The 23,823-nt window shown below is 57.0% G+C and overlaps 1 protein-coding gene across 1 annotated transcript in view; it reads left to right on the top strand.

The window, feature by feature from the left end:
• The window catches only part of IGSF21 (immunoglobin superfamily member 21), a 245,715-nt gene that overhangs the window by 158,383 nt on the left and 63,509 nt on the right, over window positions 1-23,823 (top strand). The window contains exon 3 of the mRNA XM_087445817.1: window positions 4,485-4,606. Coding sequence (XP_087301943.1) covers window positions 4,485-4,606 — 122 coding nt within the window. The remainder of the gene's footprint in view (window positions 1-4,484; window positions 4,607-23,823) is intronic.

Here is a 23,823-nt window from a genome sequence, read left to right as displayed (position 1 = left end):
GTGCCCAGCTCTGGGGAGAGAGCGTGAACAGGACAGATAAAGACCCTGCTCTCAGAGAGTTTATGTTCTAGGAGTGGCTCACATTCAAGGGCTTTTTATTGATTCCATCAAAATCTGTTGAAGGAATGAATGAACACACAAGCACGTCTCCCTCTGGGGGAGGAGAAACCCACGCATCCTCGGCTTTCCAGGACAGCACCTTGTCTGCCCCAGCGGACAAGCTCTCCTCTGTCTGTCTGACCTTGTGGTCGCACCCGCCTTGGCGCCTGCGACGCACCAGGGAAGTGTCTCGGAGCCCCTGAGCCCAGCCTGCCTCCAGGTACTTGCTCAGAGCGTTTTCAGCTTCCTCTCGGGGCTGAGACAGTGACTATCAGCAAGTTCCTGGGCCTCTGCTCTCCCCCGCCCCCAACCCTGCATGCACACCCCCAGCCCTCCAGTCCTTGGTTGCCCACACTGGCTTCGGGCTCCTCCCACCGCCCCCTTCCCCAGGTATGGGCCCCCTTCTTTCTTTTCTGGCCTTCTGCATCCTCTGACTTTTCAGCAAGAGATACTCTGCTCTCCAGCCCAGCGAGTGGGAAGGGACACAGAAAAAGACGTGGCCCAGGAAAGTGTTAGATTTCACAAAAGTAGCTGTCTCTGTTGAGCGCTTACCACACACCAGGTGCTCTTAACAAGCTTCGTCTCAGCTGATCCTCACAAGGAGGTGGGTCGCACTATCCCCATTTTACAGATGGGGAAACTGAGGCTTGGAAAGGTGACATGACTTGCTCACGAGCACAAAGTTAGTAACAGAAAGCAAGAGTTCGACTAGGGGTGGAGGAAGTCAGTCTTCCTTCTTGCTCAAAAGCCTCCCATAGGCAGGCAAAGCCAGCCAGGGCCTGAACACCCCCTGAAGAGGGCCCACCTCCTCCAGGAAGACTTCTGTGATCGCCCCTCCCTCCAAAGGAATTCTCGGCTCCTCTATGGGCATCATAACACCTGGCAAGTACCTGTTGCTGCAGCCACAGTCTTCCTGACTCTGGTACCAGCTAGTTGTGGGCCCTGTATCTCCCCCACTAGACTGTGAATAAGCTCACGATGGGCTGCGACCACGTCTGAAATTCACTCCTTTCTCTCCCGTGGGGCCTAGAACTGTGCCGGCATGTCTTAGGCCTAGGGAATCTTTCCAGAATTAAAGGGAAGGTGTCTTCCAGCATACCCCTAACCTAACACTCACCACGCCTGCTGCCCACAGCCTGCGATAACCCCCCACCCCCACACAGCCTCTGTCTTGGGGGCTTTCACCGCCAGGAACTACAGAAAAACCTCCTTGCAAATAGCCACTCGCCCACCGGCCTGGGACCTGAGGGTGAACTCCGTCTCTTCCTTTCCTGCACCTTCCCTAAGGCTGAGGGAGGTGAGAGCCGGGGGCAGTGAACTGGGGGGGTGATGCCGTGCCTGCGGTGGAGGATAAGCACCTGTCCCCAGGTGCCTGAGGCCAGCGTAACGGAAGGAAGCCATTATTACTCCTCTGGCTGACAGTGAGGCTCCAGACACGGCCCCAGAGAAAAAGATGTAAATAAACCCAAAGGAAAACTAGGTGCGTCCTTGAAACTCCCCTGTCCCTCGGCCTGAAACAGCGATTTATGACTCAGATAATTCTTCGGTGCTTTGTCTGGGGTGTGTGGGTGTGTGTGTGTACGTGTGGGGTGCGGGTGTATTTTCCTAGTAATAAAACCCTCAGTCCTGGCGAATAAATTTGAGGAGACAGCTTTACCGACAGATTTTTTTCTCCTTTGTATAATAAAAAAAAATGGAGTGAAATTCAAGATTGGGACGATAAGGGCTGCCGCATTTTAGGAGGAGATAAAAAGCAGTACCTGAAGGGAGTCCAGGCTGCAAGTCAAATGGGGGGACGCCTTCCACTTGATGACTTTATGAGAAAATTCCTCAACCCCTCCAAGCCAGGGCTTCTGGCATCCTGCCTTGTGAGGAGCCGGCGCTGGGGGCACGGGGAGGGGCGGAGAGGTATTTAGTTCACCCACAGACTTTTTCAGCCTCGTGGGTGGATGTGAATGCCGGTCTGGGAGCCAGAGCTTGGCCAGTGTGGGGCCTCGGCTGAACCACTTTGCCTCTCCGAGCCTCAGTTTCTGCATCCGCAAAATGGGAAAATTATTGTCTCTTCTGCTCATTTTCCAGGGACATTGTGGGTCCACGCAAAGTGGTGGGCTAAAGCAGATTTCTCACCCTTGGCACTGTTGACGTTTTGGGCCACTTTGGGGGGCTGTCCTGTGCATCGTAGGATGGTCTCAGCACCCCTGGCCTCTGCCGCTAGATGCCAGTACCAACCCCCCTGCCAAGCTGTGACACCCAAAAGCGGCTCCAGGGGCCAACACCGTCCCCCTGGGTTAAAGGTGCTTCGCTTCTCTTCCTCCCTCTTCTGCCCCTCTCGTCGTCCCCTGTTGGGGAAGCTGAGCCCCGTGCTGCGGAGGAGGCCGGGTGACAGGACGAGAGGATGGGTGGCCTGCCTTCCGACGGCACGCGGGCACAGTCAGACAGACACAAAGGCCCAGAGGGGAGCACAAAAGAGCTGAATGGGCTGTAGATAAGCCTGGAGGAGGCAGAGGGGTTTGCTTAGCGAGGGGTAGGGAGAAACTGCAGTGGGAAGTCCCACCGCTGATCCCCCTCAGGGTCCCGGAGCTTGTGCACGTGTTATCATCCTCCTAGCCCTCGCCAGCCAGGGCTCCCCGGGGCCCCCGGCACCGGTAGAGGCCTCCTTGTTCTTTATGAGCGTGCAGTCTGGGGAGGGTGATCCACACTGATGAGGCCCATGCCTGGCACACAGTTGGTGCTCAATAAATGCTGGCTGGAGTGCACTGAATCCGTGTCCCCTAAACCAGTAGCCACGCGACAGCTCCAGGCTCCAACGCCCACCTTCGTGGGGTGAGGGAAGCGGCTTTCAGCATCCCCCGCCCCAGCCCCTTGGAGAAGCCCGTCCCTAGCCGCCGTCCTCCCAGCCCCCTCTCCCCTGCCTCTGCACGCAGAGCCGCGGGGAGTTAATTCCCCTTCTCCAGGCCCGGGCATGCGGCCTCCCTGTCGCAGGCTGTGAGTGCGGAGCCCAGCTGAGCTGCGAGAGGCTGCAAGCTCCCCGTCTATAATAGAGTTGCTGAGACAAGCGGAAAACTGCAGCCGAGTAAACAGATAAATGATTGAAACAGTGACAACGCGTACCTTGCTGCTCTGTGGAGTAACACTTTCATTAGCGGGAGGCAGCGCGCACGCGGGGACACGGGCGGCCGCAGCTGGGCGCGCCGGACACTTGGGTCCGGCTTCTAATCAGCTGTGAACAGCTGGGCACCGGAGCAGCCTTTATCTTCGCCTCCTGAGGTCCCCCGCCTTCTCTGGCCTCCGTGCTCCCAGTGTAGTGGGGACCTCATGGTCTCCCTCCTGGCCTGTCCCAAGGGCAGGCAGAGGAGGATGGGTCCCCCGCACTGTCCCATTCTCTTTCTTTCTCTCCCTCCCCATGGCGGTGGATTGGGTTCTCTCCAGCCTCCTCCCGGGTCTGCTGCCCCCAGACCTGCGCTTCAGTCAGTCCTCACCCTAAGGCCAGAGGGAGCTTGTAGGTAGGATCCTAGCAGGCCCTCCACCACCACCGTTGCTTCAGGGAAGCTGAGCTCCCTGCCCAGCAGGCCGCGCCCTCCCCCCCATCTGGCTCATATTTCACTCCCCGCATCTTCTCAGTCCACTCCCTTTCTGCCCCAGGCGCTCTGATTACAGTCTATTTTCACTGAGCACACATTGCTCTTTCCTGCCCCAGGGCCTTTGCTCCTGCTGTCCTCTCTGCCTGGAAGCACTGGCAACTTTTGCCAGGCTGGCTCCTACTCTCCCTTCAGAAGGCAACTTAGATATCGCTTCCTCCAGGAAGCTCTCCATGACCACCCTATCCCCAGGATGGGGGCTGCCCCTCCTCTGGGCCCCCCTGCCATTCTGGGCCTACCCCTTGCAGGATTTATCAGAAATGATTGCAGTTTATCTCGTTTGTCTCCCCTGAGATCTTTGCACCGGTGACTGCCCCTGACCCCCAGTTCCCCTCTTCTCTTTCTGTCCATTCCTTCTCTCCTTGGGGCAGGGACGGCTTTGCGATCAGGCTGTGAGTCTGTGGCTAACTCTGCAAAACATGTCCACACTCTCTGGCCTTGTCCACGGCTCCCCGAGCTCTGCTTGTCACTTCCGCGGGGCTGACCAGTAGGTCACCTTTGCTGCAGGACCTCAGGAAGCCCCTTCACCGCAGAGCCTCAGTTTGCACATCCATAAAGTGGGGATGACCTGGGAGGGTTCCGGCGACGGCTGTGACATCTCCCACCGGAGGCTTCTCCTGGGGCACCAGGCGTTGGGCTTCCCGGCCTCTGCATCTCCCTGGTTTCCCGGGAGCCCCTCCCTGCCTGGGGGAAGGGGCGGCCAGCCTGGCAGAGGCTCACCTGTGGCCTCCTCTGTGCTCATTGCAGGTGACAGATGGCGGCACCATCAAGCAGAAGATCTTCACCTTCGACGCCATGTTCTCCACCAACTACTCGCACATGGAGAACTACCGCAAGAGAGAGGACCTGGTGTACCAGTCCACCGTGAGGTGAGGCCGGGCCAGGGTGGGGGCCGCTCCTCCAGCCCCGTCACGTCTGTCCGCTGTGCTCTTGGGGGTTCTCAGGATCACCCTCCAGGGGCCCAGAAGGCAGAGCTGGGGCTCCGCTGCTGAAGGGGGACCCGTTCCCTAGGGGACCTCCCCTGGAGGGAACAAGCAGGAAGGGGGCAGGTCACAGCTCTGGCACGTGGGGCAGACCCTTGACGTCGGCCTCCCCAGCCGGCTCCTCCAACAGTCCTGCAGGGTGGGTTTTCCAAACCCCATTTCCAGGTGGGGACACTGAGGTCCAGAGAGGGTGAGCAGTGTGCCTAAAGTCACACAGCCAGGAACGACAGAGCTGGACGTGAACCAGCTCTGCCTGACTCAGAAGCCCACGCGACACGTTCTACTGTTCCCCACGGGCTCCAAGGCCACAAGGCCCCAAGTCTGGGAAGGAAAACGGACCCTAAACAGCCAGACTCCCGGTCAGAAGCAGCAGTGGGATGGGGAGGGAAGAGTCCTCAGGATGGAGATACTTAATATTTCTACCCCTACTCCATTTCTAGAAGACTTTAAGGTCACAGATCTCATTCCAGGCCCTGCCGTGTTACAGGTGTGTGGGCACCCACTCCCCTCCTGCACACCCCTAAAAGGCCCAATCAGATTTTATTCCGCTGACCCTTTCCACTCACTGGGCCCTCTTCCCAGAGTGCCTGTCTCCTTTGCTCACCTGGTAAACTCCTCTTCAGCCTTCAGAACCCAACTCAGGCAGGTCCTCCCGTGGGACACCTTCTTTAGAGTGCCCCTCGCCCCAGCAGAGCTGATGCCCCCCACAGCCCACGGCTGCGACCCCTCCAGGACCCACCCCTCCAGGAGAGGGGGCCTCACAGGGGCACACATGGGTGCGTGTTCACACTACACGGGCAAATGCTTTGCCCGGTGCCCAGGCAGAAAGTGGCAGTCTGCTCCAAAGTGGTGGATGACCCAGCTACGCTGGGCATATGGAGAGAGGCTGCAGCGGACACAAGCCCACGCGCACTGTGCTCTGTGGGACGCCTGGAATGTTTCCTCCTAGCGCCTGATGCTGTCCCCCAGGAGGGTGAGGCCCCACTCTCCACACACACGGTGGCTCTTCTCTCTGTGACCGTGAGCATCAGGACAGAGCAGGTTCTTCCCCTTCACCTTGTATCCCCAGCTCTCAGCACAAGGCTGGGCACACAGTAGGTGCACAACGAAATTTGCATATTGACTGGATGACCCTGGGTACGCTCCTTGGCCCTTTGGGCCTCAGTTTCCCCAGGGGTAAAATTAGAAGATGGGACAAGAGGTTCCAAAGGGCGCATCCAGCCTGCAGCGGGAATCCGGCAGGCGTCCTCCTCTGCCCGCTGGGGTGAGAACGGAAGGTGGGTGTGCTTCCTGGAGGACCTTCTGGGTCCTCCTCCTCCCTGGGCTGTGTGCCAGGAGCTCCGACTCAGCACTTGTTGGGGGATCTGGTGCGAATGTGGACCCGACAGGACCGTGAGGAGGTGTGCAAGTGGCCGCACAGCCACCTTCATTCCTCTGCTTATGACTCTCCTCCTGCACCCGCTTCCCAAAAGGATTGGGGGCGCCTTACAATGTCACAGCACGCCTAAGACAAGCCAGTTACAGTCGAGGTGAAAAAGGAGGTAAAAGGTCATTTTGGAGAAGAAAATAACTATTCTGGGCCCCGCGGATGATTTTGCAGCAAGTGAACATTCAGATCCCTGCCTAGCTTCCCAGGAGCCCAGCGCCGCCCGCCCCGCCCCTGCACCGTCCGGACCCATGGTCTCTGAGAAGCCCCCCCAGCGCATCCCATCACTTCCAGCCCCCCACCCCCTGCCGCAGGTGTGGTCCCCAGGGAGACTCCTTGGCTCTGATTTCTAAGCCAGGAAGGAACCCTGGAGACCCCAGAACATCCCTGACCCCACCCTCTCGTGCTCACTGGAGCGTCCAGGACACAGCCCTCGTTCTGGAAGCCTGGGTTCAAATCCCAGCTCAGCTACTTCCTGCTGCGTGACCTTGAACGAGGGCCTTAACCTCTCTCTGCCTCGGTTTCCCCACCTGTAAAGCAGGCTTAACATGATTAGCTTCATCCAGTTGTCGTGAGATTTTTTTTTAAAATGGAATTTTCCTCCTTTTTTTTTTTTTTTGAGGAAGATTGGCCCTGAGCTAACATCTGTTGCCAATCTTCCTCCTTTTTTCCCCCAAAGCCCCAGTAGACAGTCGTATGTCATAGTTGTACATCCTCCTAGTTGCTGTATGTGGGACGCGGCCTCAGCACGGCTTGATGAGCGGTGAGTAAGTCCGCGCCCAGGATCCAAACCGGTGAACCCCGGGCCACCGAAGCGGAGCATGAGAACTTAGCCGCTGTGCCGCGGGGCTGGCCCTGTTGTAAGATTTATGTCCGATGGCCTGAGTTCAGATCCTGACTCGTCCACCCCTCGCTTCGCTGTAATCTTGGGTTGGTGACTGTGCCTGAGCTTCCCGATCTCTGAAAGGGACGACAGCAGTAAGACGCTCCCTGCAGCCTCGTGAGGATCCCCGAGTTAATCCACATACAGCGCCGCAGTCACTGAGCCGTGCATGTTATTGCCCAGAAAAATCCCTCCTTCCCTCACCATAAAAAAACTCAGCTTTTCTCGAATCTCATAAAGCCTCCTTATATGCACTCTTTCGTTTTTGATCGTCACAAACAACCCCGTGAATGCAGGCAGGTATTATTATTATTTTTTATAGTCTTGGTTTTACAGACAGGGTCAAAGTTCAGCAAGGTCAAAGGAATTGCCCAAAGGTCTCCCTCTGGAACAACGTGAACTTGGTCAGCCCCAGCCCACTCCATCCTACCCCTACACCATGCTGTCTTCCTCATTTTACAGTTGAGGAAACTGAGGCTCAGAGAGGGGAAGAGACTGCCCCAAGGCGGCACAGTAGCGCTGACTCACGGCCAGTGCTCTTTTCTTCCCCAGCCTTCTCCCCGAGCCTCGGTTCCAGGAGTGGCCTCCCAGCAGAGAGCACCAGGGGAGAGGGCCACAAGGAGGCCGCAGCGGAAGGGAAGGAAGCAGCAGACTCTCTGGGAGCCTGCAGAGCTGCCAGCCGGAGCAGCCATGCCGCAGGGCGCTGCTTCCCGAGGCTGCAGGGCCCCGTTAGGGCTGGTGGTGGGGCTTGGGACTCCACATTTACATATAAATGAAGATATTCACAAATTAATGCATCTCAACTAGGGAGCATCCCCGCTCCACAGCTGCCTTAGCCGCTTCCCCTTCAGCCGGGAAAGTGGGCCAGAAGGGAGCTGAGAAGATGAGATGAATTGGCCGCGAGAAACTTCCCAGGCAGCTGAGAGGAACCCCAGGGACTCCCAGAGCCCTTCCTCCCGCTGCTGGGGTTCCCAGAGGGATGGGAGTCCGGTGGGGTGACAGGCTCCTGCCCCCGGTGGGGAGGGTACAGGTGGGGCCCCCCAGTTCCGTGACCTTGGACAGATCACTGCCCCTCCCCGGACCCCAGAGGCCTCGTCCTGAGCCTCAGGACCCAGACCTCCCAGCTTGGAATTGACAGTAATTTATTCCTTCAAAGCATATTTAACTGAGCACCTACTAGGAGCCTGGATGGTGCAAAGTGCCTGGGGTCCAGGGGGAACAAGAAAGGCAGAGCTTTGCACTCTCGTGGGGAGACAGTCACCAAGGGAGGTTGAACATAAATAAGTTTATCACTATAAGTTCGAGTCCAAATGGCAATCGTGTAGCGAGGGGGCAGGCAGGGTGCAGAGCTGGGAAGGACTGGGGTCAGGCCGGGCCTCCCGGGAAGGTGGCACTTCCGCTGGGACCTGAGGGGAGGGAAGGAGCCATCCCTGGTAGGGACAAGTGGATGTGGCAGATGTCTGGCCCGCCCACAGCACCCGTGCCTCTCCCCCAGGGCTCTCTCCAGACACCGGAGCCCACTCACCTGCACAGGGACAGGCCAGAATGCCAGGGAGTCCCCGTCCCCGGGAGCAGCCCCGGCAATGATGGAGGAGTTGACAGAGCCCTCAGGACCCTCCCACCTCGGGTGGGACAACGCAGATGCGTGTTTTCCTCTGTCGCCCCTCCCCCTGACCCCCCCCCCGAGTTCCCCAGCGAGGCTGAGGCTCAGCACCCCCCACCCCTGCAGAATAACCTCCATGATGCACCTGTGTGGGCTCCCCTCCGTCCCGCTCATTCTTCCCTCCCCTTCCAGCTTCCCGGGACGCCCTCCCAAACAAACCCCTCGTTCCCGAATCCTGGTCTCAGGGTCTGCTTCTGAGGGGTCCCCTAAGTGGGCAGGTGACATGGGTACAGTCCCCCCTGCTGGCCTCCTGCACATCCGCCGTCCTGCACACCTGCCCTCTCAGGCCCTGCCCCGCCCCATCCACCTGTCCTTCCAGGCGCATGGGTCAAGTGGGTGGATGGATCCCCCACCGAGGGGAAGACTGTGGGCAAAAGTCCTCACTCCCTGCAGACTGTGGCCGTCCCGGGGGCAGCGTGCTGAGCCCTCAGCCACCCCGCCCCCGCATGCTCTGCCTTCCGTTTCCCGAAGCGCTCTGCAGTCGCCTGTCCCGTTCCACCTGCTCAGGATGGCGTGAGGAGCCCCGCACAGGCCTCGCTGGCCCCATCTGGTGTTACGGGAAATCTAGGCTCAGGGTACGTGCTCCCGTCCCTCCCACACCTTGCCCAACTCTCTCTGCCAAGGCCCTACTCCTCCTTTCAGGTTCTACTTAAATGCCGCTTCCTCCAGGAAGCCAGTCCTGACTGCCAGACTGGGTTAAATATCTCAGTGCACTCCACACACTCACTGCTCTGACACTGGGTCTTCAAAGCCTGCCCCCCCCCCACTAGCAGGGACGTCCCATGAGGACAGGGACTGGGTGTGATGTCTTCACCACTGTCCCCCCAGCCCCCACCCAGCACTGTCCACCCCTCAACATGCACACGTTGTGGCCGATTTGTAAATATCTGGGGGCGGGGAGTTAGTGGTGGGAGCGGTGGTGGAGCTCCTCCCCTGCAGCACGTCTGCTGCTGGATGAGCCCAGGAAGGAGCGATTCAGGCCTCCGTTCCTTCCTCCCACATCTGCATCGGTCGTTCCTCATAAGGGAATTGAGCACTTGCTGTATGTCAGGATGGCGCTGGGGATAAAATGGTGAACGAGACATAACTAGACCTGCTCTTGTGTAGGGGGTGAGGAGAGACAGAGTATAAAAATATGTTTAAAATAATAAGGAAAAATATTTACAATCAGCAATGAGTATGGTGAAGGAAATAAAGTCATGTGACAGAGAATGATGAGAATAATGGAACGGGGGACGCTACAAGGTGTCTCGTGGGAGGTGACATCTAAGCAGAGATCTAGGAGATAAAAAGAAGCCAGCCAGGCGGGGCTGGGGGTAGGGAGGGCATTCCAGGTAGAAGGCACAGCAAGTGCAAAGGTCCTGAGGTGAGAAGGAGCTTGGCATGACAGAGCTGCCAGAGCGCCAGCGTGGCCAGAGTTCAGGGAGCAAGGAAGCAAGTTGGTGTTGATTCTCAGCATCCTGGAAGCCACTGAAGGTTGTGGCCTCCGCTGTGACGTGTGTCTTGTAAAGCTCACTGTGGTTGTGAGTGAAGAGTGTGTTGGAGGTGCCAGGGAAGGAAGACACAGCCCTCCACAGAGGATCTGGGAGGCGGAGAAAGGTCTCTTCAGAGGCCTCAGGACTCAATTTCCAAACCTGAGTGAGGCTGGGAGAGGGAGCCGGACCCCCGCCTGGGGCTGGTGGGGGCGGGAGAGCCACCTCTCACCTGGGTCTGATGTCCATGCCCCATGACCACGTGAACGTGCGCTGTCCCTGAAGCCACACGAGGCTGAGAACAGCTGGGTGGGCGGGGCGGAGCCTGGGGGATTGGTGGGGAAAGTGAGTGCATGTTCCACCTTGCTAATTCGTATTTATCCGGGGAGCGAGACTGGGGAGAAATCAAGTAGATGAAAAGAGAGCCTGGAGGCTCGAGGACGCGGAAGGAAATGCCACCTCCTTTGTTGCTTTGAGATGCCTGCGTTCACTGTTCACCCGCCACGGAGCATCTGCGGCCTTCAAGGCACCGCTGGGGGCACGGGGCCCAGAGGAGGTCAAGGTGCCGCCCTGCCCCCCGGGGGGGCTCAGAGCCTGCCCCCGCCCCACCCCCGTTAGCCTTTAAGCTCCTCTGAGGCTCTGCTCCCCCTTTTTCATCTCAGTAACCCCAGCACCTACTTGGCATTTAAAGAGGAACAATAAATATTTGTGGAATGAAAAGAGGAGATAAAACACGGAGATAAATAGCTAACAATTCAAGTAATAAAGGGATGGCTGTCACAGGGAAGATTCAGAGATAATGCAGTGAGGCAGCAGAGAGGGAGAAATCGTGGAGAGGGTGGCATTTGAAGTGGCCCTAGAAGCGTAAGTAGGTTTTCGACAAAGAGGAGCCGGGAGCAGATACTCTGGGGCCGGGGTTGGGGACGCCGTGCAAATGCACGGAGGTCGGGAAGGGCTGGCGTAGGCAGGAGGCAGACAGAGGTTCCGAAAGAGAAGCCCTCTGGAATCTGTTCAAACGAGAAAATGTAGCTGGTTTTTAAATAGACACGTGAACTGTTTGGTGCAAAGCGCAGAGGGGTTTATTTCCCTTCAAAACGTGGAACGTCCGCTCCGTAGTCTCCTCTGTTAGCGCGCGGGGCAAACTCTGTCCTCACTGTTGGTGCAAAGATCAGTGCTGCCTGCCCTTTGTTGGTGTGCAAGTCTGAATTCTATACTCCCTTCTCCGTCTGCATATTATCATGAACCACACATCTTTTTTCTCCAAAATATACATCATACGTGTTGCTTGCCCACGAAAGGTCCTTCATTTGTTCATTCATTTGACCACTCAGCAAAGACACATTGAGCACCGACTGTGTGCCCGGCTTGTGCCAGGCGCTCGGCAACGGGACAGACGCAGGCCCCACCCTTATGGAACTGACAGCCAGGTTACGCCCAGTTCTGGACCCACTGCAAACCCGTTCCTCTCTGTCCCACCCAGAAGTCATCCAGGGAGGTGGAGGAGCCCGAGTGACATTGTAAGGGTAAGCTTGAGCCCTTGCAGCGCCTCATTCGTAACCGATTGTGCCTCTCCCTCTCCGTCACCTCCGAATTGAACATCCCAGGCCTTCCACCCCACAGGGAGTGGGGTCCCCATCTCAAAGCCAGGAGCTGTTTTAGGAGCGAAGGCTGCAGTTCTCCCCCCAGCCACTAGGGGGCCTTCCAGTCGGGTGCTCCCGAGGCTGCAAGTTATATCACCTGAGCAACAAGCCACCCTCTGGGGGTGTCTACACTGCAGGCCTGTCCGTGGACCCCCTGCATTAGGATCACCTTGGAAGTTGCTTAAAAATACCAGTTTCTGGGGCCCACCAAGACGGAATTTGATTCAAGAGGTCTGGAGCTGGGCCTGGGGCAGCAGTCCTTTTAAAAGTCTTCCAGGTAAAGATGTTGGCAGCGAGATCTGGAAAGCTCTGCTCCACACAACACCTTCCATCTGCTCCGATATGCAGCCTGGGGCCAGGGAATTCAGCGGGAAGCTGCAAGGCGCAGATAATTCTGGTTGCTGCTGGCAGCCGGTGGCTGACAGACGATTGTCCTGAGGCCCCCCAGGCCAGACCTGTTTGGGTTGAAGATGAAGTAGTTGGACCAGCCAGTGACCTCCCAGTCCAGTGACCTCACAGGCACCGCCCATTCCAGAGCCCGGGCCACCCTAGTTATCCCGGAGAAATTACAGCTGCCGTGGGCCCGGCCCTGTGCTAGGCTTCTCTGGAAGTGAGGCCTTGACTGGGGGCAGGGGACCGGGAGCAAGATGCTCTGTCTACGACTCCCTGCCCACAGCAGTTTCCTGAAGGTGGAGTGAGCCCCTGCCTTCTGAGCCCGATGTCCGCATGGACCTCATGCAGAGGCTTCTGGAATCTGCTCCCCGCCTCCCTCCCTGGGTCCTGTCTCTCAGGGTGGGACCCTCCCTTCTTCATCTCCAGGTCCTCAGCGCCCAGCCCAGGGCCTGGGATGGAAGCCCAGGGCCTCAGTACAGGTTTGTTGAATCAATAGGCTGACAAGTTATCCAAATGTGGAATTATCATTTCAAACAGTCAGCAGAACTCTTTCCCAACCGTCCTGTTGTTTAACCCTGACAATCATCCCGCAGAATGCAAATCTCAGACTCATTGAATCCTGATGTATAGATGATGACTCAGAACAGAGAGGTGTGGTCACTTGTCCGAGGTTACACAGCTTGTGCATGGTGAAGCCTGGGTACACACTCAGGCTGAGGCACTCCATGGGCCATTGGGGTCACATTGGGTCCCTGGGCCATTGGGGTCAGGCTCATTCAACACACAGTCATTGAGTGCCCACCCTGTGCCAGGACCAGTGCCAGGCACTGGGACTGGAGTGACTTGGTGAGGATGTGTGACCTTGTGTCTCTACCTCGACACGCACATGCATGTGCGTGCACGCGCCCACACATGTGGAACTGTGGTCGAGGATGCTTGGTGTCTCCAGGTGGGAAGTTGCCGGCGTCAGTCACCACCTTAAAAATAGCCACTGACTGGCAGTTCCAAGGAGACCAAGTGGTACCAAATCCTGGCTCCGGAACTGGGGCTCCAGGAGCCACCCAGGTCTCCTCTCTGGCCTCAGCTGGCAGCATTGGTTCTATTGACTTGCTGTGAAATCCATTTAACTTGACACATTTCCACTGCGCCGTCTAAGTCCCCCTTGAGTGGGATGCCCTCCCCGCTCCCCACTCCCCACCTGGCCCTGCTGCCTTCTCCCCCCGTTCTCCCTCCTGCTGCTGACTTCTCAGCTCCCCACTTCTCCCGTGGCTGCCTGTCCTTCTCTGCATTTTTGGATCCCAGTGGTGCTTCCAGGCCCGGCTCTAATGCCCGGCTCAGCCAGCCCTCCCCTCCATGGCCCTCTCCCCGCAGGCAGAATCGATCCTGCCGGCCGTGCTCTGGGAGCTCTCTGCGCATTGCACTTGAGCTCTGCTTGCGCCGGCTTGCAATTATCCACTCCCGCAGGGCCCGACTCCTCTCCACGGCCCAGCACGGCTCTCACAGGCTGGTCCTCTGTGTGCTCCCAAAGGATGGGTGCCCACCCTCCCGAGTGCCCTCGCTGCCCGCCGGTAAACGTAGACCCTCTTCTCCTTTTGTTCCTTGAATTTCAGTCTTTCCTTCCCCTTCTATGGTTTTCCTTCTGTAGCTGATAGATATTCTTCTTTTCTTCATTTCTCCCGCTCCCAGTATCCCACTCCCGCGTGGGGCTTTGTCCTCCCGTTCTGTGCACGCGTGGACATATGCGTGCATGCTCGCACACACACACGCTGCTGTCGCTTCTCTTCTCCCTGCACATTCTCGCATCTCTTGGCTTGGAGCCCCTCTCTGGCCCCAGAATCTTCCCAGCAGCACAGATCTTAGATCCCGAGGCCCCAGAGGCCCCAGGAGCTTCAAGGGGGGTCTCCATTCCACACTGGGTGGGGGGACACTTCTCCATGGTTGGGTCTTGGGTTAGTGGAGGCTTTTGATGCAGGGGAGTGAGATGTGCTCTGTTGAGTGCATCTGCCACTGAACAGCCTCCTCCACGCACCGGCCCAGTCTCGACTTGCCCCCGGGCCCACAGGAGTCCTCTAGGACTCCCAGAACGCACCCTCATCTCGTTTCCCCAGTCTTTCTCACCCGGGGGAGGGAAGTTCTTGCAAGGCTGCCTGCTGCCCTCTGGTGATGCACCGGGGTATTGCAATGAGGGGTCCCCCACCTGGGGCCCCCAATCACCAAGGATGGGTCTTGTCCCTCCGGAGCAGGGACCCTCTCTTCTTCATCTCTAGGGCCCCGGCGCCCAGCACAGGATCTCAGGGGAGATTTGTTAAGTTAATGAGCTGACAGGTTATCCAAATGTGGAATTATGATTTCAAACAGTCAGCAAAACTCTTTCTCATTCATCATTTGATTAAACTCTAACGACAATCCTACAGAGTGCAGATCTCAGACCCTATTGATGGCAATCAAGCTCGGCTGAGAGAGGGGAGGTGCCTGGCCTGAGAGCTCCCCCATCACGCAGAGCTTTCCTGCCCTGGGGCCTCCCCAGTGAATGGGGCTGAGCCCCCGTGCTGCTGGAGTGGGGGCCTCTGGGGTAACCCGCTTCCTCCTCTGGGAGCCAGGGGCCTTCCAGAGACAATGTCTTCACCCAGAATCAACCACAAGGGATTGCAGCCCAGTGTCAGGCAGCCTCTGGGCAGGGCAGGGCGAGGTGGTCCTGATGACGGTCCCAAGCTCCACGTATGTTTCGACCACCTCGGGTAAGGGCTTGACCTAATTATCCATTTGCCATTTATGCTGTGTTTCTTAACTGTAGACCTCGAGAGACAGAGGTGAACAAGGGAGGTAAGGTCCCTGTGCCCCTGGAGCCCACATCCCCGGGGCTGTGCTGGCAACAGAGGGAGAGGCCGGGGGCGGGTGGCGAGATGATGCAGCCACGCCATGGCCAGGGAGCGAGCATTCCGGCAGAGGAGAAGGCAAGGGCTGAGACGGGAGGGAGCTTGATGTGTCAGCCACGAGGAGAAAAAGCCCGGAGGGGCTGGGGAGTGGACGAGCCCTGCCCTGCGAGGAGTGTGGGGACGAGGGGGGACGTCAGCAGAGACGCCAGCCGGCCTCCTGGAGCAGGCCTCTTGAGCTGACTGTGCACGGGAATCGCCTCGTCAGGACGCAGATTCTCATTCAGTGGGTCTGGGATGGGGCCTGGGATGCTGCTTGTCCGACCGTCTCCCAGGCGAGGCCGGTGCTGCTGTCTACAGCCCACACTAGAAACACCCAGCGGGGCGTCACCCTCCTGCGCCCAGGCTGAGCCCCGGCCAGTTACAGCAGAACTTGGAAGTTGGTGGGGGGTACCCAGGCATCAGCTTTTTAAAGCCCCCCAAGATGATTGCAATATGCAGGCAAGTTGGAGAGCCGCTGTTGTAGAACGTTCTGGCTCATTACAGCGAGTTTGGGTTGTATTCTAGGAGTGATGAGGGGTCATCGAAGATGATCTCGCTTCTATTTTTACATTGTTGAAAGTTCCACCTTAGCTATCGGGAAGGATGCGGAAGTGGAGGCAGGGAGACCAGGGGGAGAGGTGGCGATGGGCTGGCCTGGGGCAGCTGGAGAGCGGTGATGGGAGACAAAGCTGGCAGGACTCACTGGTGGACTGGAGATGGGGGGACATCAGAAAGAGGGGAGTCAACGATGACGTCTAGGGCCATGATCACAGCACTGGGGGGGTGCTCCTTCCAAGATGGGGCGACCAGTGAAGACCGGCTAGGGCTGGGGGTGGGGGTCCAGTTCTGTTTGGACCAGGTTAGACATGTCTGTTAGACACCTGAGCAAAGGCAGCAAGTGAGTCAATGGAAACACAGGACCATGGAGAGATTTTGGTCACGGATACAAATACAGGAGCCACCAACACACGGATGCCATTTAAAGTCACTGTCCCGCCCAGACTTGGGACAGATCTGCCAGTAGCCTTCAGGCATCACCCAGGCCAACCTCCTCATTCTCTAGATGCGAAAACCAAGGCCCAGAGACTGTGGGTGACTTCCCTAAGGTCACACAGCAAGTCAGCTATGAAACCAAAACTCAACTTCTGACTCCCGGGGGGGGGCCATTTCCACTGCGCAGAGCTCGCTGCAGCTCCCCCCCGACCCACAGCCTGCGCGACGGGGTTGCTGAGATGGCAAATAATTTATATATCTGCAATCAGAAAACCAGTGCTGTTAGAAATTATCTACACACACACACACTTTATCCTTCCACTTCTAAGTAAAAAATCAGTAACCGGCTGTCAGCTTTATTACTAATTATGCAACTACTTTATCGCTGGTATTAAAAAAAACTGAAGGCTAAAAATGTCCGGGAAAGACTTAATTTAGTAAACAGTTCAGAACAAAGTATTTCTCGCCGCGATATTTCTTCGCATTAGAATTTGCTCCGGGTGACTCAAACCTCCTCTTTAATATATTATTGCAGTCTAATAAAGTTCCCAGGTTCTGGGAGACTCTTCGCCTCGGAAGGTAATTGTGTTTCAGGAGCGGAGGATTGGGTGGGATTGATAGTGAATGGGGGAGTCGGGGAGCCTGAGGGTCCTGGAGAAGCTTGACTGGGAGAGGGCAGGAGACGCGAGTGCCACAGCAAGCTCTCGATGATGGAGGGATGAATGAATGAATGAATGAATGAGTGAATGAATGGAGGAAGAGCTCCCAGCTCGATCACCACATTGTTGCAGAGCTAAACCTTATTCAAGGAAAAGGAGTCACTTAAAACTTGCCATTGATAGAGATAAAGGAGAAAATGTCTGTGGGCCGTTGGCCGTTTGTACAAGATGGGCACCCGTCACCTCTGTTTGCAAATAACACAGACTACAGCGGAGATGATGAAGCAACACCACACAAGGCTGCAGGGCTGGGAGGTCTTTCTCTTTTTACAAAAAGCAAAGAGACAGCCAGAGAAGTTGAGTGACTTGCTCAGGGTCACACAGCGCAGTAGCGATGGAGAAGCCAGGACCAGGCTTCCTGACGTCTGGTCAAGGGCTATCTTTTTCTTTCGAGCTCCCGACAGCTTACGTCCCGTCTCTGCACATGGGGGGTCCCTCGCCACCAGGAGTCTTTCTGCACCCAGCAGCCAGGGCGAGCTTTTCTAAAGTGACATCAGGTCACTGCACTTGCTGCTTGAAGCCCTCGAGGGCTTCGCAACTCACTCGGGAGAGAATCCGGCTTCCTGTCAGGGCTACAAGATCCCAGAGGATCCCAGCCACCTGGGCAGCCTTGTCTCCCACCCTCCCTGTCCCTCACCATCCTCTGGTCACCCTGGCCCTGTCACCAAGCTCGTTCCACCTCAGGACATTTGCTTGTGCTTTCCCTCTGCCAGTACATGCTTCTCCCATCACAGGTCTGGGATCAAATGTCACCTCTGCAGATGCCTCCCTGACCCCTCATCTGGAGGAGTCCCCACCCACAGCCGGTCGCTCTTATCCCTCTGCTCCCGTTCGCTCGTTTGCTGTTTGCTTGTCATGGCATTGACCACGCCCCAGTGCGACTCTCATGTACGGATCTGAACACGTGCTTTCCCCTTGTGTCTCTATTGCAACCCTGAGGATGAGGCCTCGGTCCCTCCGGCTCTCCTCTGTCCCCCCAGCATCCAGGACGATACCATCACCTCCACAGTCGGCGGCCGAGAAGTATTTCTTATATGGATAAGTGGACTCCTGGTCAGAGGGCTGGGTTGTTAGACCACTGCCTGGCATTGAGCCAAGAGCCCCGGGGTCTAGTCCCGAGTCTGCAGTGAAGCCACGGTGTGAGTTGGCCAGCCACTCGACATCTCTGAGCCTCAGTTTCCCTCTTTTTCCATTGCACACATGGGAGGGGGCACCCGGTGATGGGCAGCCCTCCTGGCTCTAACCGTAGCTGCCCCTTCCTCGCTGCACTATCGAGGGGACCAGACAGCGGTCCTGGCCCCCAGGGCGACTGGGCTCCGTGTGCAGCCAGGGCTGGGCCCGGGAGACAGAGGCCCGGGGCTCTGAGACATGCCGGGGACTGGCCTGGCACCCGGTGGGTTCTGTGCATTTGCTTTTGGATTCTCAGGGGGGCGGCTTGTCCCTGCTGTGACAGCAGCCTCTTCGTGCGCTGGGCTGACACTCCTAGTTATGTCTTGCAGAGGTCCGGGGAGGCTCAGTTAATTGATTACATGTTTCCTTCCGTGACAGGACATTGGTTTACTCATGTCTTTTGTTTTTTGTTCCCCGCTAGGTTAATGTTCGCAGGCATGTTGAGTATTTTGTGGGGACCGTGGGACTAAAGCCAGTCGTAACTCTCACCCCCATTCACCAGCCCTGCCAGGGGCTTTTGGGTACTTGAATTTAACTTCCCTGGACTTTTGCTTCCCCCTCGAGAGTGATGCGGTGGCCAGAGCCCTGAGATCTGAGGGCTAAAAATAATGCTAAGACTAGTATTTATCAGGCTCTTACTCTGCGCCGGGCCCTGCTGTGAGCTCCTTCACACCTGACTCGTAAATCCTCACAATGGAGGTGCTGTTACTATCCCCATTTGTAGGTAAAAAGATGAAGCTCAGAGAGGTTGGTGACTTGCCCAAGGTCACACAGCAGGTAAGTGGCTGAGCTGGGATTCACACCACCAGCTACACAAGAGGTCAGAGGCAGGACACAGGCTCTCAGCCACTGCTCTGTGAGGGCTCTGGCAGGCTTGGGGTGCGGGGATACAGGACCCCCTCCCCCTGGGCTGCGGTGCAGGCAGGTGGGCAGCTGTGGTTTCCCTCTGCCAGGTGCTCTCTACGGTGACACTGGGCAGCACTTGGAGACGCAACTGCTTCACGGGTGAGAGGAAAAGGATTCCAGCCCCCCAAGCTTTCATGAGGGTTGTAGGAATTCTCATCTTCAAAATGCCTAATGTCTAGCACATGTGGTGTTAAGTGAGAGAGAGCAGAATCCCAGGTGCTCGTTATAACACGCTCCATACCGTACATACGTGTTATATGTATGCTTCTGTGTGAGACGAACTTCATATCGTAACGTAAAGTAACCACAACAGTGATAATAATGGAGGGGAAAGGTCATGGGTTCACAGGAGTACCCAGCAGGGACACCCTGCTCCCAGGGTCTCAGGAGCCTTTCTCCTCAGCCTTCCATGGTCTGACTGTTGCTCTTGGAGGGAGGGACCATGTCTGCACCCCCCTCCCCACCCCAGGCCCTGCAGAGCTCAGCGCAGAGGAAGTGCAGAGGGGATGAAAGAATGAATGAAAGATCTAGCTTTTCCTTCTGATCTGGGGACCCTTTCTGCCCCTCCCCCAGGTGACCCTCCTAAGAACAGCTCCTACCCCCAGTCTGGCCCGGATGCTTTCCAGGAGTGAATGGAGAACGGAATTGCCAAACATTTTGTTTGTTTGTTCATTGAACAAACATTTATGAGAGCCTCTGGTGAGCCAGCCACCAGGTTAAGCAGAGCAGGGTGACATGATTGCAGAAAAAAGCCAGACCCCTCCCCCAAAGGAAGAGCTTCTATTTGTTGAGCGCTCACATGGTTTTAAACATTTTAGTGCGTTGTCTCATTCAAGCCCCACAACACCCCAGGAGGTGGGCTGTGTCCCACCTCCCATTTTACAGATGAGGAAACTGAGGCCCAGACAGACATGTGAGGAGACGATTACAGTACAGGGTGCGGAGCCTGGATGGGCTGGAGGGCCCAGCGTGTGCAGGTGGGGCCTTTCCACGCCCAGGCTGCTCACGTACCGGGGTTGCAGAACGGGCATATGCGGGCAGCCTGGGTGTGGGGGCAGCAGTGGGGGCAGTAACCTCCTTCGTGAGCCCTTCTCCGAGGGGTCAGAGGCCCATTACCTGGAGCCTCCATGTCAGTGCCTGCCCTGCTGCCTCCTTCAACAACCAGACAAGCCTGACCACTTGTGCCCGACCACAGCCCCGGGCTCCCCACCCTCCTCCTCCCCCAGGGACCCTCCTCTGCAGATTCAGACAAGGGGCAGGAGCCCCCTTTTCTGGCTTGGCGTGAGTGTGGAGGGAAGGCAGGGGGATGGCCCGGGTGACCCTGTGAGGTCTATGGGGCCGGCAGAGCCCGAATCCACACCCAGGACCCATGCAGCCTGCAGGGCAGACCTGGGATTTTAAGGAGGCATCAAGCTGGGTCAGGGCAGCAGGGAATGGCCAGAGCTCAGGCCAAGGGGCTCACGACACTGCCTGGAGGGGCTGCAAACAAGAGGCGTCTTTGCAGGCCCCCACTCGGGGCCTGGAGGCACCACGGCCCCACTGACGGTGCCACACTTGAGGAGGAGCTGCGGCTCAGCCGGATCCGGGCTCACAGCCCCACCAGCCAAGTGCGAGGGGCCCCCTCTGCTGTGGGCCCTGAGCCGACCCCACCCTCACCGTGCCCTGCCCCCACCCCCCTTCTCCCCATCAGAGTCATTGAGAAAGAGGAGGGGGTGCCCACAAAGGGTCTGTCTGTGGGTCTGATGCCCTCAAAGGGCTCCCGGGGAGAAATGTGACCCTTTTGGCTTTCGCCTTTATAGCCGCCTCAGGGCCCGTGATAACAACACTGATTACGACAGCGAGCACTGTCTGGCCTCGCTGTGTGCCAAGCGCACGTGCGTTACGCGTAAAAACTCATAACCGTGGAGAAGGTGCCACGTCTGTCCCGTTTTACAGATGGGAAAACCGAGGGGCCAGGAGGTTAAGTGTCTGGCCCCAGGTTAAGCACATGGCAGGGCCAGAGCCAGGGTTTGAACCCAGGCATCCTGCAGCCAGGGTCCTTCTCCACTGGACCACACCGCCTCCAATCGCCACTGGCCTGGGGGTTCATTCACTTGGCGTATTGCGCAGTCAAGAGTGGGGAGCACGGAGCAAGGGGCCAGGCTCTGGGGTTGAGCAGACCAGAATGGGGAGCCCAGATCTGCCCCTTCGGGGCTGTGGGACCTTGGGCAGATCACTTGGCCTCTCTGAGCCCCCGCATCACCCGTCCCATGACAGGGACCCCAGTCCTGCCCCCGATGGCCGTTCCATCCGCCGTCTCCAGCCGGCTGCCGGAGGCCTGTCTCCTTTTTGCCCCTGCAATACGCCGGCGGAGGAGGCGGGCAATGAGGTCTGGGCCCCAGAGCAGTCAGCGTGGAGGTGCTGAGGTCTGACGGAGTGAATACCAGGGTGCCCTGGGAGGGAAGGAGCTGACGAGACCAGAGCAGGGCCCAGCAGAGCAAGCTGATAAGGCGAGGCTGGCAGCAGGGAGAGAGACAGCCTGGACTGCGTCCCTGCTCCGTTAGCTCCGCCTGCTCTGTTTCTCCTCCACTTGCTGTGACGCCAGCCCACGAGATCCGGGGCGGGGAGGGGCACACGAGGCCCTGCCAGCTGCTCTAGCTGCCGAGGGGCCAAGGGAGCCCCTGGATTCACCGTAAATCCTCTTTAGATGCCACTAAATGCCCCCAGTCCTGCCCATGGCTTCATCCCGTTCTCTGGTCAACAATCCTCCATCCCCAGCCTCTTGGAGGCCAACAGAACCGACTCCAGGTGCCTCTGGGAGACTTTTGAGGCTCTCGACCAGGGGGTCCACATCTATTTATTTTCCTTTTACATTAAGGTATAACATACACACAGTCAAGTGCTTAATCCAAAGGGTCCAGCTCAGGGAATCACACAGACACACCCTGGTGCCCACCTACCTCCCAGATCAGGATATAAAACATTTCCAGCATCCCACGAGGTTTCCTTCCACCAAGAGGGAAACATGATTCTGACTTTCAAATCAACTTAGACTAGTTTTTTCTGTCCTTGCTCTGCACATAAATAGAATCACACTTTCTGTGCATGGCTTCTTTGACCCAGCATAATATCTCAGAGATTTGTTCATGTGGTTGCCTGTGTCAGTGGTCCATCCTTTTTCATTGCTGCACACTACTCCATTGTGTGGATCTATTAGAGGTTATTTATCTATCCTCCTGTGGAGGGACATTGGGGTTGTTCCTTCCGGTTTTGAGGAATGACAAGTAAAGTTGTTCTGAACGTGAGCATTCATTTCTCTTGAATGTATCCCTGGGAAAGGAATTGTGGGAGCAGAGAAGGCAAATGTTCAGCTTTCATAGAGGCTGCTTATATTAATTTGCTAGGGCTGCCATCACAAAATACCACAAACTGGGGGCCTTAAAACAATGGAAAATTATGTTCTCACAATTCTAGTGGCTCGAAGCCTGAAATCAAGTTGTCAGCAGAGCCTTGCTCCCTCTGAAAGCTCTAGGGAAAAATCCTTCCTTTCCTCTCCAGCTTCTGGTGTTTGCCGGCATTCCTTGGCATCCCTCGGCTTACAGAGGCATCACTCCCATCTCTGCCTCTGTCCTCACATGGCGTCCTCCCTCTGTGGGTCTGTGTCTCTGTGTCCAAATTTCTCTTTTCCTTTAAGGACACCAGACACTGGATTGGGGTCCACCCTAATCCAGTATGACCTCATCTTAGCTTGGTTACATCTGCAAAGACCTCCTTTCCGAATAAGGTCACATTCACAGGCTCCAGGGCTGGGACTTCAACGCATCTGTCAGGGGGACACAATTCAGCCTCACACACTGCCTGTTCCCAAAGTGCTTTTCCCTTCCACACTCCCGCCAGCAGGGTATGCGAGTTCTGGGAGCTCCATATGCTGTGTGTCCCTACTCTTGATCCAGCCTTGAGGGTGACTCCACATTTCTTAAAGCACCACCTACTTCTCCGCCCCCTGACTTTGCAGAAGCGGGGCCCCCCCACCTCTGCCTGTCAAAACCCTCCCCACCCTTCCAGACCACACCCACACGTCTCTGCCCCGGGGAACCTGCCCTGAGGCCTCCGCCCAGGCCCAATTCAACAGACCCTCCCTCTGCTTCCTCTGCACTCTGATCGTTCTGGACAGACTCCCCGATTCACCTCACCGTACGATGTGGGTTAGGACTGAAGCTCAGGAGGGGCAGAGCTGGTGAGCTTCGACCCAGGCGAGCAAGTGCCTCGGCTGTCTGCGATCGGTTTCTTTGCCTGGAATGTTCCAGATGTCCGCATGGCTCCCTCCTCAGTCCATCCGGTGTCTGCTCAGATGTCACCTCCACAGAGAGGCCTTCCCTGACGCCCTCGTCCAAAGCAGCATCCCCACCCCCATCTTTACCTGCCCTCTTGCTTTTTCATGGACCATCTGTGTCGCTTCCTGGTGGTGTGTGACATGTACCTGCACGTCTGCTTGTCCATTGTCTCTCTCCCTCCAGAAATCAAGTGTCCTCCTGTCGCTTGCTCACTGCTCCATCTCCGGCACCGGGAAGGTGCCTGGGGCCGTCAATGAACACTTGTTAAGTGAGTGAATTAACTGCATCTGTAGAATGGGGGTAAGAGCATCTTCTTGCCGGGGCAGGAGTGGTTGTTGGGAGATTAAACGAGACCACGCTCACTTGGGTTTTATCACAGTAGGCGCTACTCCATCAGCGTTAGCAGTCGTATTAATTCCTTATTGCTTCTGTCACAAATCACCACAAACCTGGTGGCTTAAAATGACACAAATTCAGCATCTTACAGTTATGGAGGTCAGAAGTCTGGCTGGGCTCACTGGGCTAAAATCAAGTGTCGGCAGGGCTGAGTTCCTTCTGGAAGCTCTAGGGAAGAATCTGTTTCTTTGCCTTTGGAAGCTTCTAGAGGTGC

The sequence above is a fragment of the Ceratotherium simum genome, chromosome 22 (assembly GCF_057802395.1).
Source record: "Ceratotherium simum simum isolate JZ-2026a chromosome 22, ASM5780239v1, whole genome shotgun sequence".
NCBI lineage: Eukaryota > Metazoa > Chordata > Mammalia > Perissodactyla > Rhinocerotidae > Ceratotherium > Ceratotherium simum.
This window is presented reverse-complemented; position numbering and strand designations above follow the sequence as displayed.